General features: G+C 47.6%; 1 protein-coding gene across 2 annotated transcripts in view; it reads right to left on the bottom strand.

The window, feature by feature from the left end:
- ANKRD10 (ankyrin repeat domain 10) overlaps nt 1-11145 on the bottom strand; it is a 34106-nt gene extending 22961 nt beyond the window's left edge. Inside the window, exons 1-3 of one of the 2 annotated variants that reach the window (XM_070579273.1) lie at nt 10732-11145; nt 7163-7315; nt 2518-2609 (exon numbers count right to left, since the gene is read on the bottom strand). In XM_070579273.1, the coding sequence (XP_070435374.1) occupies nt 2518-2609; nt 7163-7315; nt 10732-10941 (455 nt within the window). In that variant the 5' untranslated portion in view covers nt 10942-11145. Of the gene's footprint in view, nt 1-2517; nt 2610-7162; nt 7316-8077; nt 9930-10731 lie in introns of those variants that run through there. The other variant, XM_008507078.2, reaches the window with a different exon arrangement.
- Nucleotides 11146-13981: the final 2836 nt, after the last annotated feature.

Raw genomic sequence — 13981 nt, forward strand, 5'->3', positions numbered from 1 at the left:
ATTATCTACACAATGACCAAAAAACGCAGCAACTTAAGACTTTGGCCACTTCATGTAGCATATATATAAAAAGCAAAGTAGGAATTAATAACAAAATTATTAATTACCACCAAGTGTGATAAAATATGGATATGAGACACCTTTTAATCTATTCACAGGAAAGGAAAAATTTATATTATCTCCTAAATATTACAGCATATAATATGAAGAATTAATAATCTGGCCCATTCTGAACTGGGAAAAAAATAAGTAACTTTAAGTAAGTAAATGGATTCTGTGCCCTTTGATCTTCCTAAAAAAAGAAAAAGGCATTTTATTTGCTAGGACTATACTTTACCATATGAGTAGTACAATAGAAAACAAGTAAAATAGATCTAAGAACCATAATTTGGGGGAATCAAACTATTATTTGTTGGTACACTAAAAGTGTTAATACTATAAAAATATGCTGAACAGATATCAAAAAGCAATTTACAATGTAGCTTCCTGGCAAAAACTGACATTTCATCTAGATGTTAAAACAAAATAATCACATACACAATAGTAATAAATAACGATTAGTTGTGCTCCATCTCTAGGCCAAAGACTCATAATTTTAAGAATTGCTTTTGGCTAAGTGGCTCAGCCTAAATATTTCTTCTAAAAAATATCTCAAAGTTCAGTCAAGGGAAATCACCATAATGCAGGGTCTTGAGAGAGTGGCTCTTATACTGAGAAGGAAAAACAGACTGGCACTTGAGGCCATGCTCAGTCACACTTGGTGGAAAAGAGACACTCGAGGGTCCTGTAACCAAGGACAGAACTGTAAACAAAATGATGTCATTTAAAAAAAGACACCTATTAAAAAAAGGACACAGTGATATTTATTGGCTCAAAGGATTAAGCTATCCATTAAAATGAGTAAAACTAACATCTTAGTAATAAAATGTTCAGGACCAATTAGAGTTTTGCTTAGAAAAATAAGTTATTAAATAGATCAACTTCTAATTATTCTTTATTTCAATAAATGACAATTAAGCAATTTAAATAAATTATTTTATGACTCTGTATTTTGTAATTAAAGCTTCTGTTATTAAAATCAAAGATTTGAGGTTTTAATCTAAATATAGCTAAGAAAACTGCATCTATAACTTTGCTTTAAAGCAATCCATTGAGAATCATCTCAATGTTTTAGAGATTGCGTAATAAATATTCACATTATCAGTTGTTTTTACATTACCTTAAGTCATAACTACATATGCAGTCACAAGGCTCCCTGCAACGTAACAGTTAACACAGGTCACATTTACAATACTCAATTGCTACAGAAGTAAATGATCCAAGCCCAAACTAATGACTGATCTGAACCGTAATACTTAATGAAACAGAAGCCAAGATACTAAGAGCCTAATGACAGCCCTGGTACTAGACAGGCCTTGCATTAACCTATACAGTTTTGCTGTCCAGGATCTCTTTTCAATACTTATTATAAGACAGAGTCAAAACAATGAAGTGGAAACCAAAGGGTTAAACTAAGTTAGTTTTGTGGGTTTTATTTCTCCCAAAGTCTAAATTTTCACATTTCCAATTAGAATAAAGTGGTTTGTAATTAATTTTTATAAAATATTCAAGACAAGGTCAAACAAAAAAGCTGATATTATCATAGTTATTTTGGTTATTACAGCTCTATAGCTTACACTCAACACTTAAGGGTGAAAACCACATCCATTTTGTTAATGCTGTAACTGCAGAAAAAAATTTTTATAATATAAATCTTTAAGAGAAAGTTAATACAAATAAATTTAATACCTAAAATAAATGTATAATGCCATGGCTAGCTAATGATTTGCATACAAGTTTACATTTTTAGATTAATACATTTAAATATTGTTCTATCAAACCATAAATAAGCTAGTTGATGTAAACTAAGCTAAAACAAGGATACTCTAAAATAACGCCATCAGTATCAAAAGCTCAGACTGAGTTTAAGTCTTTAATGTATACAGATCTATTTTATAAGGCGCCATAAATCATTAAAAGTCATAATAGGCTTTAAAACACAATCTCACATCTGCTGAAAGATGGGGAAATAAAAATTTAGAAAAGCCAATTGTCTGGAAAAAGTTTTTGAGCCAAAGAGGCCTGGAAATGTATTCTAATTCAATTCCAGGCCCTGGTTTCAAAATTAAAACTTGGCAAAGAAAAGTTTGAAGACTTGACCACAGTGACACAACTAGTCAGTGGCAAAGTCAACAATGCCAGGTTCCAAACTGAATAGGTAACTGTTCTTTCCATCCTAATATGCTCTCTCTCACAGCAAGAATTCTGAGGCTGCTGTGAAATTAGGGCCCCTTCTGCTAGTGGTCAACTTAACCCACGCAACAGTTCTGCTCACTAAGGCCAACTGATCTAAAAAGCAAAATTCTATTAATGATGTTACAAACAAAGGTCAGGACCTTTGCTTGCTCTAAATACTGTCTCTAAACACAACACCTCTAACTACAGCTTTGGTTGGGAGGAATAACTGAAGACACTTACTCGATGTGAGCCCCGTTGGCCACCAGGGCACGGACGCACTCTAGGCTCCCAGAGCGAGCTGCCTTGTGAATGGGAGTCTCACCCTCACAGTCCTGAAACAACAAAAAGTGACACGCACAAATATACAGATCCAACAAGACTTCTACATTGTAAAGTAAAATAGTTAACATAGATCATGCACCACACATTCACGTTTGAAATAAAATATGGTGAGCCAAATTTGAAGCAGAACACAAAGAGAAAATAAAAGCAGACCAGGGAAGGAGCACTTTCTCCTGAATTCTTAAAGAAGAAAAAACCATGGGGCTTCTCCAGCTGTGACAGCAGACACTCTAGATGGCGGTTTAGAAATCATTTTATGCTGGATCTTAGCACAAATGTGTTGTATATAAAACCCCAAATAACTATCCTCCGACAAATTATTTAAAAACAAAAGGTAATCAAGGCCAAGAAACAGCACATAATGTCTGCTCCACGCTACCCATGTTCACCTAGTCTACCACAAGGCTGGCCTGAGTCAACACATCATCAATGCCTCCCTGGGATTTCTTATCTTGAACTGGAATTAGGACGATACTTTGGACAAGACGGTTGGTGTTAAACTTTAAGGCCAGGAAGAGATGAGAAGAGAGGACAGAAGCATCAAAAAGCCAGCTTTGTATACAACTCAGGCTGTTTGTGATGGACAACTTCGTTCAAGGACATTTAGGAAGGCTACATTAGAAGCAGATTTCTGCTTCAGAAAACAAGGCTGGAAGAGGTGGAGGAAGCGACTCAAGGAAATGACTCTGGAGACTAATGTCGCTATTCAAAAAAGATGAATTAGCTTACACCATAGGAATGGAAAAAATCTGAAATACAGTTTCACTCACAGGCTCTCAAACAAACAAGAGGTAAAGAAAGATACAGCAATCAAGAGAAGGAAGTCATTTCTGTTAGAAAAACTGATTTAGGACTTTCTGCCTGGGTAATTCCGACTGGCTAAGCAGCAACAGTTCCTGAATCAATCACACTTCCACATCACTGGAAGCTGAACTTGGCAGTAGATGGCTACACACAATTCAGGGACAAAGATATAAAACAGGAGTGAGGCCACAGTACACAGTGCGTGGTGCTGAGAAAACAGTTTATAAATTCAGTTGATACTTGAGTCCTTCACCAATGCATGTTAACTCACAGCGGAAAAAATGGAGGTGAAGGCCAAAGTAAAAAGAAAGAGTGATAGATTATTTTACAGGAAAATATAATATGAAAGACTCGACTGCTTAGTGGAGGGAAAAGTGTATGTATTTACTTAAAAATAAGCTCAAAAGTGATATAAAGTTCTAAACAGAATAATCCCATTTTTGAAGAAAGAAACAGAAAACCATGTGGCTGTATGGGAACTATCTAGTAAACTTAGATTTTTAAAAAAACAAAAACCTACCCCATACCTCCCAAAAAGTGGGGTAGGAGAGAGACAAGGTACATAATAAGGACAAATAAAAATTACATACAAGTACTGCCAGGAAAAGCAGAAGTGAGATTTAGATGAGGTTTTGGGAGGGAAAAAAAGCTCAAGAAAACAAAAAAGCGCTTCTACAGCTATCTCTGGCACAAGAAGAAAAAATAAGGGTTTTCTCTACTATTTCAAGCAGAAGGTAGGATACACCAGATGACAGAGAAAAAGCAAAACTACCCAGCTCTTGTTTTGTGTTATACAAGGAGAACATCTTTAAGCTGGGAAGGGCATAACAAACACTATTTCAAGGACACTGCAGCTAAGAGAGTAAGAGTAAAAAGCCATTTTAAGGTTACTCACATCTCAAGCTCAGACCAGTCACATTTCAAAAATACCAAACTGTTTGTAGTATGAGTCTAGAACTATAGTTGGCAAACTGAGTAATAAAGCGGAAGAGGTGCTGGAAATCTGAAGACAGACAAGTCACCTTGAATTTTAAGAAAGAAAAACCTTATTTCTAATTTAGTTACAAGAAACTAAAGGCAACATCAAATGTCAACAAAAGGGGGATGAAAGAGATGACTCGCAAACACTTAAAAAAAGTGATCCCCATGGGTAGTTACTCACCAAAAATAAATCACTTGAAAACTAACTTCCTCTGGGTAAACTTAGAACACAGAGCCTGTAGACAGTACATCTGAGTTCCAGTAGCCCCTTACGCTGACCTTAGCAATGGCAGAGTCTCTATGAAACTCGAGGAAAATGAACTTACAATGGTTAGTAACTAATATGCCAAAAAATTAAGACTAGGAGATGAGTTAAAATCAACAAAATGTTATTAAGAAACACTACGCTGGGTTCAAATATATTACACATACACAGACAAAAAAAGAATAAAAAACACCTGGATCTGATTTTATAACAGCTTATGTAGGAAGTGAGAAAAACTGTCTACCTCAAGATGAGTCAACACTGCGTTGGGGGAGCCAACAAAAGGGCTCCTGGGACCTTAGGGGTCACTGCGTGCCCATCACAGCAGTCCAACTGCTAGCTAACAGAGCAAGACGACATCTGAGACCCAGACTGAAGCTCAGCACGAGAGCACGGCACTGAGACGCTTTCAGGAGCAACGCCAGCATGCTTAAGAAACACAAGCGACCCCTTGTACGTGAGCAGACTCAGGATGTTGAGCCAGCTGGGCAGTTTACACACAGGAGGGCCGTGGAGAGAGTGGGATCTGGGAGCAGGGTTCAGAGATTTCCATGCAGAGCAGCTTGGAGGAAGGGAGGGGCAGAGTGGCAAACCTTCTCTGTGGAAAATACTGAGTTGCTACAAAACACTATACTAAAAAGAGGCTTCTACATTTAAAAAGGTCTGAAAAGCACTGTTAGACAATTTCATTAGACCTCTCTAAATTAGGTGATATGTAACAATTTAATGAAAATTAACATAAAGAATATTCTAGGGCCTGGCCCAGTGGTGCAGCGGTTAAGTGCGCACGTTCCACTTTGGCAGCCCGGGGTTTGCCGGTTTGGATCCTGGGTGTGGACATGGCACTGCCTGGCAAACCACGCTGTGGCAGGCGTCCCACATATAAAGTAGAGGAAGACGGGCACTCACGTTAGCTGAGGGCCAGTCTTCCTCAGCAAAAAGAGGAGGATTGGCAGTAGATGTTAGCTCAGGGCTGATCTTCCTCAAAACAAAAAGAAGAATATTCTATACTTAAATTACATATTAATACTAAATATTAATTACTGCCATTCATGGATTATGCATAGTTTATTGATAAGGAGACTGAGCCACAGATCAAGTAAATGACTTGCCGAAGGCCAGAGAGATGAAGAGGCTGAGCCAGGTGCCCTCTACCAGGAGAAAGGAGGAAAGGATGCAGGACCAGGAATGAGACAAGTGGAGAGACAGGCAATGCCTCGTGAAATAACAGTGCACAGCTGCCCATTCATGACTTCTGAGCACAGGGACAAAAGCCGCAAAGCGGCAGAGAAGTACGTACACACAAAGATTCAGTGCGTGGAGGCTGAAGGAAGAGAGGAAGGGGCAGCAGGGGAAGCCTAACTTGTCCCACCTCCCGAGTTCCAGTTTTGTAACAGAAACAGGCCTAAAATCTAGGGCTCTCCCCGTCCGTCCTCTCTCCTACAAGTCTTTTACTGAGAACAAACTGCCCTCTGATCCTTCACTTCCCTTTCCCACTGACCCACTGCTGAACACCCCTTTCCTCAACGACTTGCTTCTTAGGTGGGTAGCTGAGTTATCTTCCTGAGAGGGGCTTGCAACTACTTTATACCTGGTTATGACCGGGGGTGAATGTTAGGAAAGACAAAAGCAGAAAGGCGGAAATAACAGTTCCTCTGCACACAGCAGTCTCTTGATATCAGTGGAAAAAGCATATAAAAACAGGATAAAGTGAAAGAGAAAAGTAGAAAGGCATGAAGAACAGGTACAAAGCCAGAGGCATAAGTCCCTCTGAGGAATCCACCCTCGCGGCAGGGGGCTAAATCTGGGGCTGCTCCAGTCAGACTATCCATGGAGTCTTCTACACCAAACGTCTGTCTAGGGAAGAGAGCTCCCAGTAAGCTAAACACTCTTCTTGTGTTTTTTTCCCACCAAAGTGAAAAGAATACTGAAATTACATGAAAAAACTGGCACTCTCATGTTCATGTTTGCGCACTTAAATGCACACTCCCTGCATGTGGCGTCTGAGAGTCACTTCCTTCACAACACTTGGCTACTTATCTGCATCTGTCATCACCCCCACCGTGTACCTGAAGCAGCATTAACTCACATTGGTCAATCTGCTGATGCTAACCTAACCACAGAGACGATGTCAGAGCCATTCTTTTGCTAGCACGGATGTGTCTTCACAATCACCTGTGGAAAAGCAGCAAAGGCAGCTGCGAGCAGGGGAGCCAGGAGACCTGGGCTCAAGGCCATACTCTTTAGTTGGCAGCTGTAACCGTGGGCAAATTGCCTTGGATGGCTGCGGGTCACAGCCAGTCATACAACAGGTGAAAGCACTGCTATGGGAAACTCCTATTACCCACAAATAATTCAATAAACACAAATTCCCATTAGCCCATACATAAATATATCAAACTCTAATTAAGGCCTCAATTTAAGACAACACCATGTAATCATAAGTGGAAAAAGAAAACAAAACAAACCAAGTCGACCATCACACTCCCTTACCGGTTTGTTAATGCTGGCTCCTGCTTGAATCAACCAGATGAGGCATTGAGGGTGTCCCCCAAAAGCAGCAATGTGGGCTGGGGTCTGCGCATAACGGGTGGTGGAGACATCAAGCGTGGCTCCAGCTTGCACCAACTGTATTAAGCATTCCAACTTCAAAAAGAGCAGGGGGGGAATGAAACATGCATAAATGTCGGTATACTGTTAATTACACAAATAACCTAAATTTTGTAACAGAGACATGGCCTTTTCGGTTACCAACTTTTTTTCTGTCCTGGGGAACAGTCAGTCATTCCTTCCCAATCCCATACAAATTTGAAAAAACATTTAAAAGAATATTTTTCCTTGTCCCTGTCAAAAAAGTTGGTAAATAGGACACGAAGTTAAAAAGATTGACACTACACAAATTTATTTTGTTTTTCCCACAACTGAAAAAGCCAAAATCAGAAAAGATTAGATTGCATTATTCAAAGACTTCTATCAAAACTAGATTTTGTCACTTTCACACACTATTCTAAACAATAAAAATGTTAAAGTAATTGGTGGGTTAAAAAAGGCTTGTGTAGCCACAGGAAACTTCTCAAAGACTGTTTCCGCAGCTCGCACAACTGTACTACGCACCCGTTTGGCAACACAGCATCCACTGGATACTCAGCTGAGGCCCAGCATCCAAATTACTTTCTTAGGGAAAAGATGTGTCACGTAAGTGAGAGGGCAGCACTTAGCCTTTCAAACTCTTTGTAGAGAATGCCCCCACCGATGTGAAAAGCCCAGAGCACAGCGAGCTCCGCGCCTAGCAGGTGACTGCGAGGAAGATGCGAGTCAAGACAAGACTTTGCAGCCAGGCACCGACACTGCACAAGCCTCTGGATCAAAGCATTCATCACACTCACCAAGTACTCAGCAAGCGCCTACCATGTGCGACGCGCTGTCGGAGAGGGCCTGCTGTCCTCAAATCCTGGATCCCGAGCTGCCCCGCTTCCCCGCCCGAAGCAGGAGGCAGTCAGTCAAACAGCTCTAAGTGCCAACAGTTCTCTTGCAGAGGACAGACCTCAAATGAAGAACACACAGCTACACTCTGATCTCAGCCCAAGTCCCTCACCCTCTTTCAGCAACTCAGGCCTTTCCTTGCAAAGGACAGAAGGCTGCCAAGAACACCTGCGGGAGACGAACTCTCACAGTCCGGAGTGCAGCCATTTAAAACATGACCCCTGTCTTCACGGGACTTGAATCCAGGACTGACAGCTAACAAACAGACACGACTTCGGTATACTTTTTACACGGTGCCTTTATTAACGTCCTGAGTGAAAAATCCAAGTGCCAGTAGTAGTCACAAGAGGAACAGTCTCGAATCAAACAAAAACGAAACAAGGATGAAAATCACTTGGCACGCCCACAGTGGTTTATCTTAACATGGAGAGCACCCCGGCCTTAACTCTGCTACTTCTGAGTTCAAGGTAGGAAGTTGGGTCTGGACTGTGGAAATACACGGTTCAACGTGAAAGCCTGTAAAGGCAAGGTATAATTAGAGGATTTAAATCCTGATGTCTAGCCCTCCGGGAACAAAGTTCCCAAGAGCTCGGGTAACTTGCGCACAGCGGGCACAGCCCCAGGAGCACAGGCGGGAAGTCGGGAGCTCCTCAGAGCCGCGCGGGCTTAAAGGCGCAGAGGCGGGGGCCGGGGGCAGCCGCGGCCCGAGGGCCGGCCCACTTCCGCCGGCCGCTTCTCCTCACAGACCAGAGGATGTCTCTGCGGCCCCTCCGCATCCGAGACCACAGCCCCGCGACGGCGCGGCCGGAAACCCCGCGGCACCGGCTCCGGCCACAGCGCCGGGCCTCCACGGCTGGCCTGCCACTCACGCTCGGGACAAGCCGAGACTCTCAGAAACGGAACGCGGCTGAGTTTTGCCATCAGACGCACGTAACGGAAAACCGACCACTTTCAGCGTTCGACGGCAGTCACGGTGATTTTTAGCCCCTACAGGCGTCCTTCGGTTGGTAAACGAACATTCCAAACGACCGTCCGTGAGGAGGCTTTAACACTCTACAGAACGTCCCAGACGGTCCTACAACCGTCGTTCGCACCCAGCACGGGGGGATCAGGGCTCACCGCCCCCCCCAAGTGTCCGCGCCTGTGACAAGGGCGTCTTTCCCCAGAACACACGCGGACACAGACGCCGAGAAGCGACGCCTGGAGCCAGGCCCCGCCTAACGAGCAGCACCGAGGCGGGCCGGGCACCGGCGCCCGCGCTCCCCCGCCTCCGTCCCCTCGAGCGGACTCGAGACGCCGCCCCGCACGCAGCCGCCCCGCCGGGACCAGGCCTCAGACGCGCGGGCTGCCCGGAACCACCGACGGCACCTCACCCCGCGGGCGCTTCTGCAAAGCCGCCGCTTTCCCTCAACCCAAACCCGTCATTTCAGAGGGAGAACGCTTCTAAGCGTCCCGAAGTTTGGGCACGTAAATCCCAATCACTAAAGTCACTTGTGAAACGCATCGTGAGCCTCCTCTTAGGACTGATCCCTGATCAGATAACCTCAGTTACTGCACAAAGGAGGAAAACGTTATCTAATCTTCTAAAAACGTAAAGTAGCACTCTGTTCTCAAATTCTTAAATAACTGAAAAAAAAAACACACAGGAGAACGTAGAGGCTCCACAAGAAAATTATCTACCCAATCCAACCCCTCTACAGCAGCTGAAACGCTCTTAACGCCACCACCACCTATTTCACTACACTCCAGCAAGCGAAGAACGTCGGAAGCGCACAACGTCGTACACAAACGCCCTTACGCCGTTTCTCCAAACGTCCCTACGCACCGCACACAGTCGCCTCCGCAACTTACTCAGGTTCTTCCGCCCCCGACCGGCCAGCACTCAGCCTGCGGCCGACAGCGCGCCCGTCCCCGCAGACGTCGTGCCCGCGCGGCCGGCCGCTTCCAGCACGCACGGCCCGACCTCCGCGCCCGCGCCGCCCGCGTCGACGTCAGCGCGCGGGAGACGCCTTGCGACCGCCGCAGTCCCGCGGTGCCCCTCACAGTCCCGCAGCGCCCCGCACAGCGCCCCCCACGGCGGGACAGGGCCCCGCAGGCCCACAGCCTCCCTCAGGGGCGCCGCCCCGGGGCCTCTCCTCCTCAGCCCCGCGCACACCAGCCGCGGGACCCGGGGCCCTCCGCGCAGCCGCCGTGGGTGGACCCGCACTCCCGTCCGACGGCAGGCGCCAAGGCGCGGTGCCCGAAGCGGGCCCTACTCGGCCAGGGTGGAGCCTCAGGGAAGCCGGCGCCTCCGGGCAGCCGCTCCCGTTTGAAACCAGCGCCGCCGCACATGCGCCCTAGGCCCCTCAGGGCGCCGCCGGGCCCGCTTCCGCTCCGCGCTCCCGGCACGCCCCGCGCCCCCTCGGGGCCCCCAGCGCCCGCAGCGCCGCACATGCGCCCCGGGCCCCTCGGGGCGCCGTCGACCCCGCTTCCGCCCCGCGCTCCCGGCACGCCCCGCGCCCCCAGCACCTCAGATCCCACCTTCCCAGACCCCCACAGGAAAGCCGCGGAAAATGGCGCCTTAAAGCGCCCGCGCCCACCTTGCCGAAGTGCGCGGCCCAGTGCACGGGCGTCCAGCCGTAGAAGGAGTCCTCTGCGGCCAGGTGGGCGCGCGGCGTCTGCTGCAGCAGCGAGCAGAGCGCGGCCAGGTCCCCGTCGCGGCAGGCGCGGTGCAGCGGGAAGCGGAGCGACAGGAGCTCCTCGCTGGAGAAGCCCGCCTCCGCGCCCGCTCCCGCTCCTGCCGCCGACATGGTGTCACCGGAAGGCGCGGGCTGGCGGGCCGAGAGGACGCGCGAGCGAGAGCCCGAGAGGCTGCCGCCGCAGCACAAAGGAGCGAGAGGAGAGCCGCTGCCCCGCCGCCGCCGCCGCCGCCGCGTCCCGCCGGCTGCAGAGCCGAGCACGCACAGGGGGCGGGGCGGGGCGGGGCCTGGACGTCAGGGGGCGGAGCCAGGAGCGGGGGGCGGGGCTGGAGGAGCCGGGCTTGGGCAGACGCCCGGGTCGGCTGGGGCTGAGGCCGGGAGCAGGGACCGCGAGCTGGAGGAGGGGGCGGGACCTGGAGCAGGCAAGAGGCCTGGCGGGACCCGGCAGGGAGCAGATGCCTGGAGCGGCGAGGGTTGGGGCCAGGGACAGGGGGCGGGGCCGGGAGCGGGGACGGGGCGTAGCGGAGCCAGGCAGGGGAGCAGATGCCTGGAGCGGCGGGGGCTGGGGCCGGGAGCAGGGGCGGGGCCTGGAGTAGGGACGGGACATGGAGCAGGGACCGGGCCCGGAGGGGCCGGGCAGGGAGCAGATGCCTGGAGCGGCGGGAGCTGGGGCCAGGAACAGGGGGCAGGGGCGGGGCCTGGAGTAGGGACGGGACATGGAGCAGGGACCGGGCCCGGAGGGGCCGGGCAGGGAGCAGATGCCTGGAGCGGCGAGGGCTGGGCCCGGGAGCAGGGGGCGGGACCTGCAGCAGGGTCCGGGCCTGGCGGAGCCGGGCATCGGCTGACGCCTGGAGCAGCGGGGGCTGGGGCCAGGCTTGGGGCAGAAGCTTGGAGCGGCCGGGCCTGGGACCGGGAGTGGTCCCGGGGAGGCTAGAGTAAGGGGCGGGGCTGAGGCGGCTCCCAGGCCTGGCGGGTGGGGTGGGCTCTCGGCCGCGCCCGCTGCCTAAACCCCAGGTCCGGCAGTGTCCTGACCAGCCTGCGGAGGGCAGCCCAGTGGCAGAGAGCTCCGGGGAGAAACCCCTCCCCCTTTGTAAAAAGCTCCCCGGAGCCGCACGTTTGGGGTTTGTGACCCCCACCTCCCGCACGCAAGATGCCGGGTCCCTTGAGGTTTCGGCCGCGCGCCTGTAATTCGCCCAGCTGATGCCATGGGGCGCCTGCCGGGAGACGGCTGCTAGTTACCATCAGAGACCACAGCTGCGCGCTTCGGGGAACGCGGGACCAGCTCCCGCGCTTTCTGTTCTAATTAGGGCGCCTGCTTGTCGGGCGAGGTGGAGTGCACGTTTCCGAGAACAGACAGGGAAAATATTGAGAAAGAAACATCGCTACATGCAAGGAAATGCTAAATTCTCTTTCAATGACCGAGACTCAGTTGTTTTAAATAGTTTTTTTTTCTGATTATGAGTAATACGTGAAAGTCATTAAAAATTTCGCTGTCGAGGAATAACCACTATTAACGTTTATGGATCTTGTAGTACTTTTATAACCATGTCATTTGTTTTATTTGTATATATTCTTTTTCCTTGTGTTTATTGCTTTTCTTTTACACAATTCTAAATCGCAGTAATTCAACTTTAAGTAGGTAACCAGGTGTCTGGGAAAACGTTGACGCATAAGATAGCACATTGCAGCGTTAGTTAATAAAACAAGAAATTAGACACCTAACGCCTAACAAAGGGGAATTGTTAACTTATGGTATAAACATACCACAGAGTCATCCATTCATACAACAAACATTTGTGCGGTACAATGATGAATGAAACACATTGAGAAATGCTCCAGATACAGTAAGCCAGAGAATGGAGCAAGTATTTCAATCCAGCGAGCAATTGCTAATGAATGGGAAATATAAATGAGACTTAAAATCTGTCTTCTGTCTAGGAGCTTATAACTTATTAGATGAGGCAGAAAAGCATATTTCAATAGCTTAAGCAGTACTTTCTTGTTTGGACCAAAAAGGTAAGAGAAATATGCTGTAAACTCATTTCAAGCTTGGTTCACTCTAGAATTCAGCCATTTTTCTTTACATACACCATCCTGTTTTTAATCGAATTATTTCTTTAAGATATAGACCCTGATAATGACTTCCACCCTTCCTAGGAAAGAGGCGTCCCATTTCGTAAAAGGGTGCAAGCATGCCCTGACCTCCATAATAACGAGAGAGGATCACTCTTTCTTACCTTGCATTCTGGGAATGATGAAACTGAGACACAGATAAGCTAAGGAACTTGCCCAAGGACAAACTGGGCGCCTATGGCAGAGCTTAGAATAATATCCAGACCTAGTTTCCAACCCACTGTTAGATTTTTTTAACCTTGGGATTTATTTGCATAAAGAGTCTTAAGGCCTAGGAAAATAAAATAGGTTACAATGATAGGATACTTAGAGTACATCCTTCCTCAATTAAGATGACTGTGTTTTTTAGGGTTACTTTGACTGTATACACATTTAGGTAGCTATACAGAAATAAACCAGCAAATATATGACGATGCATCCCTACAACATGCCACATGATAACTGTGACTATGAGAATTCTAAGGGGGAGTCTGGTGAGTGTCCCCAAATGCCAGTGTTCTGATTGGCTGGTCCCAAGTTTTGCCCAACTCTTATAATTATTAAATTGCAGATTTTCTTTAGGACTCTTGTTTCTAAACAGCTCTAGGGGGAAAAAATGCAGATTCATAACGCAGCCTTTGTCTTTTTATTTGACAAAGCCACCATAATTAATTGACAAAGATTCCTTCCTTCACCAGAGTGTACTCAGGCTCTCTGAATTTCACCTGGGCCTTGCCTTTTCAACTTGTGTGTCTGTCTCTGCATTGTCCAATTTTAGCAAGAATCCTTCGAAGTTGGTTTCGCTAGTATCCCACGTCCCCCATATCTGATTACCCTCCATATCTAGTGGGATTCCTTGTCTCTCACCAACCCCAGGTGACATCTGCTCCTCTTGGCCTGCCTTCCGCAAGAATCCTGGTAGGTTGGTTTAGCCAGAACCCCTGACGTTTAGCTGACCCTGATGTCTCCTCTTAGTAATTTTCCATCCACCAACACCCACCCTGCTCCTTGGCTATGAATTCTCACTGAGGCATTCAGA

The sequence above is a fragment of the Equus przewalskii genome, chromosome 16 (assembly GCF_037783145.1).
Source record: "Equus przewalskii isolate Varuska chromosome 16, EquPr2, whole genome shotgun sequence".
NCBI classification, from domain to species: Eukaryota; Metazoa; Chordata; class Mammalia; order Perissodactyla; family Equidae; genus Equus; species Equus przewalskii.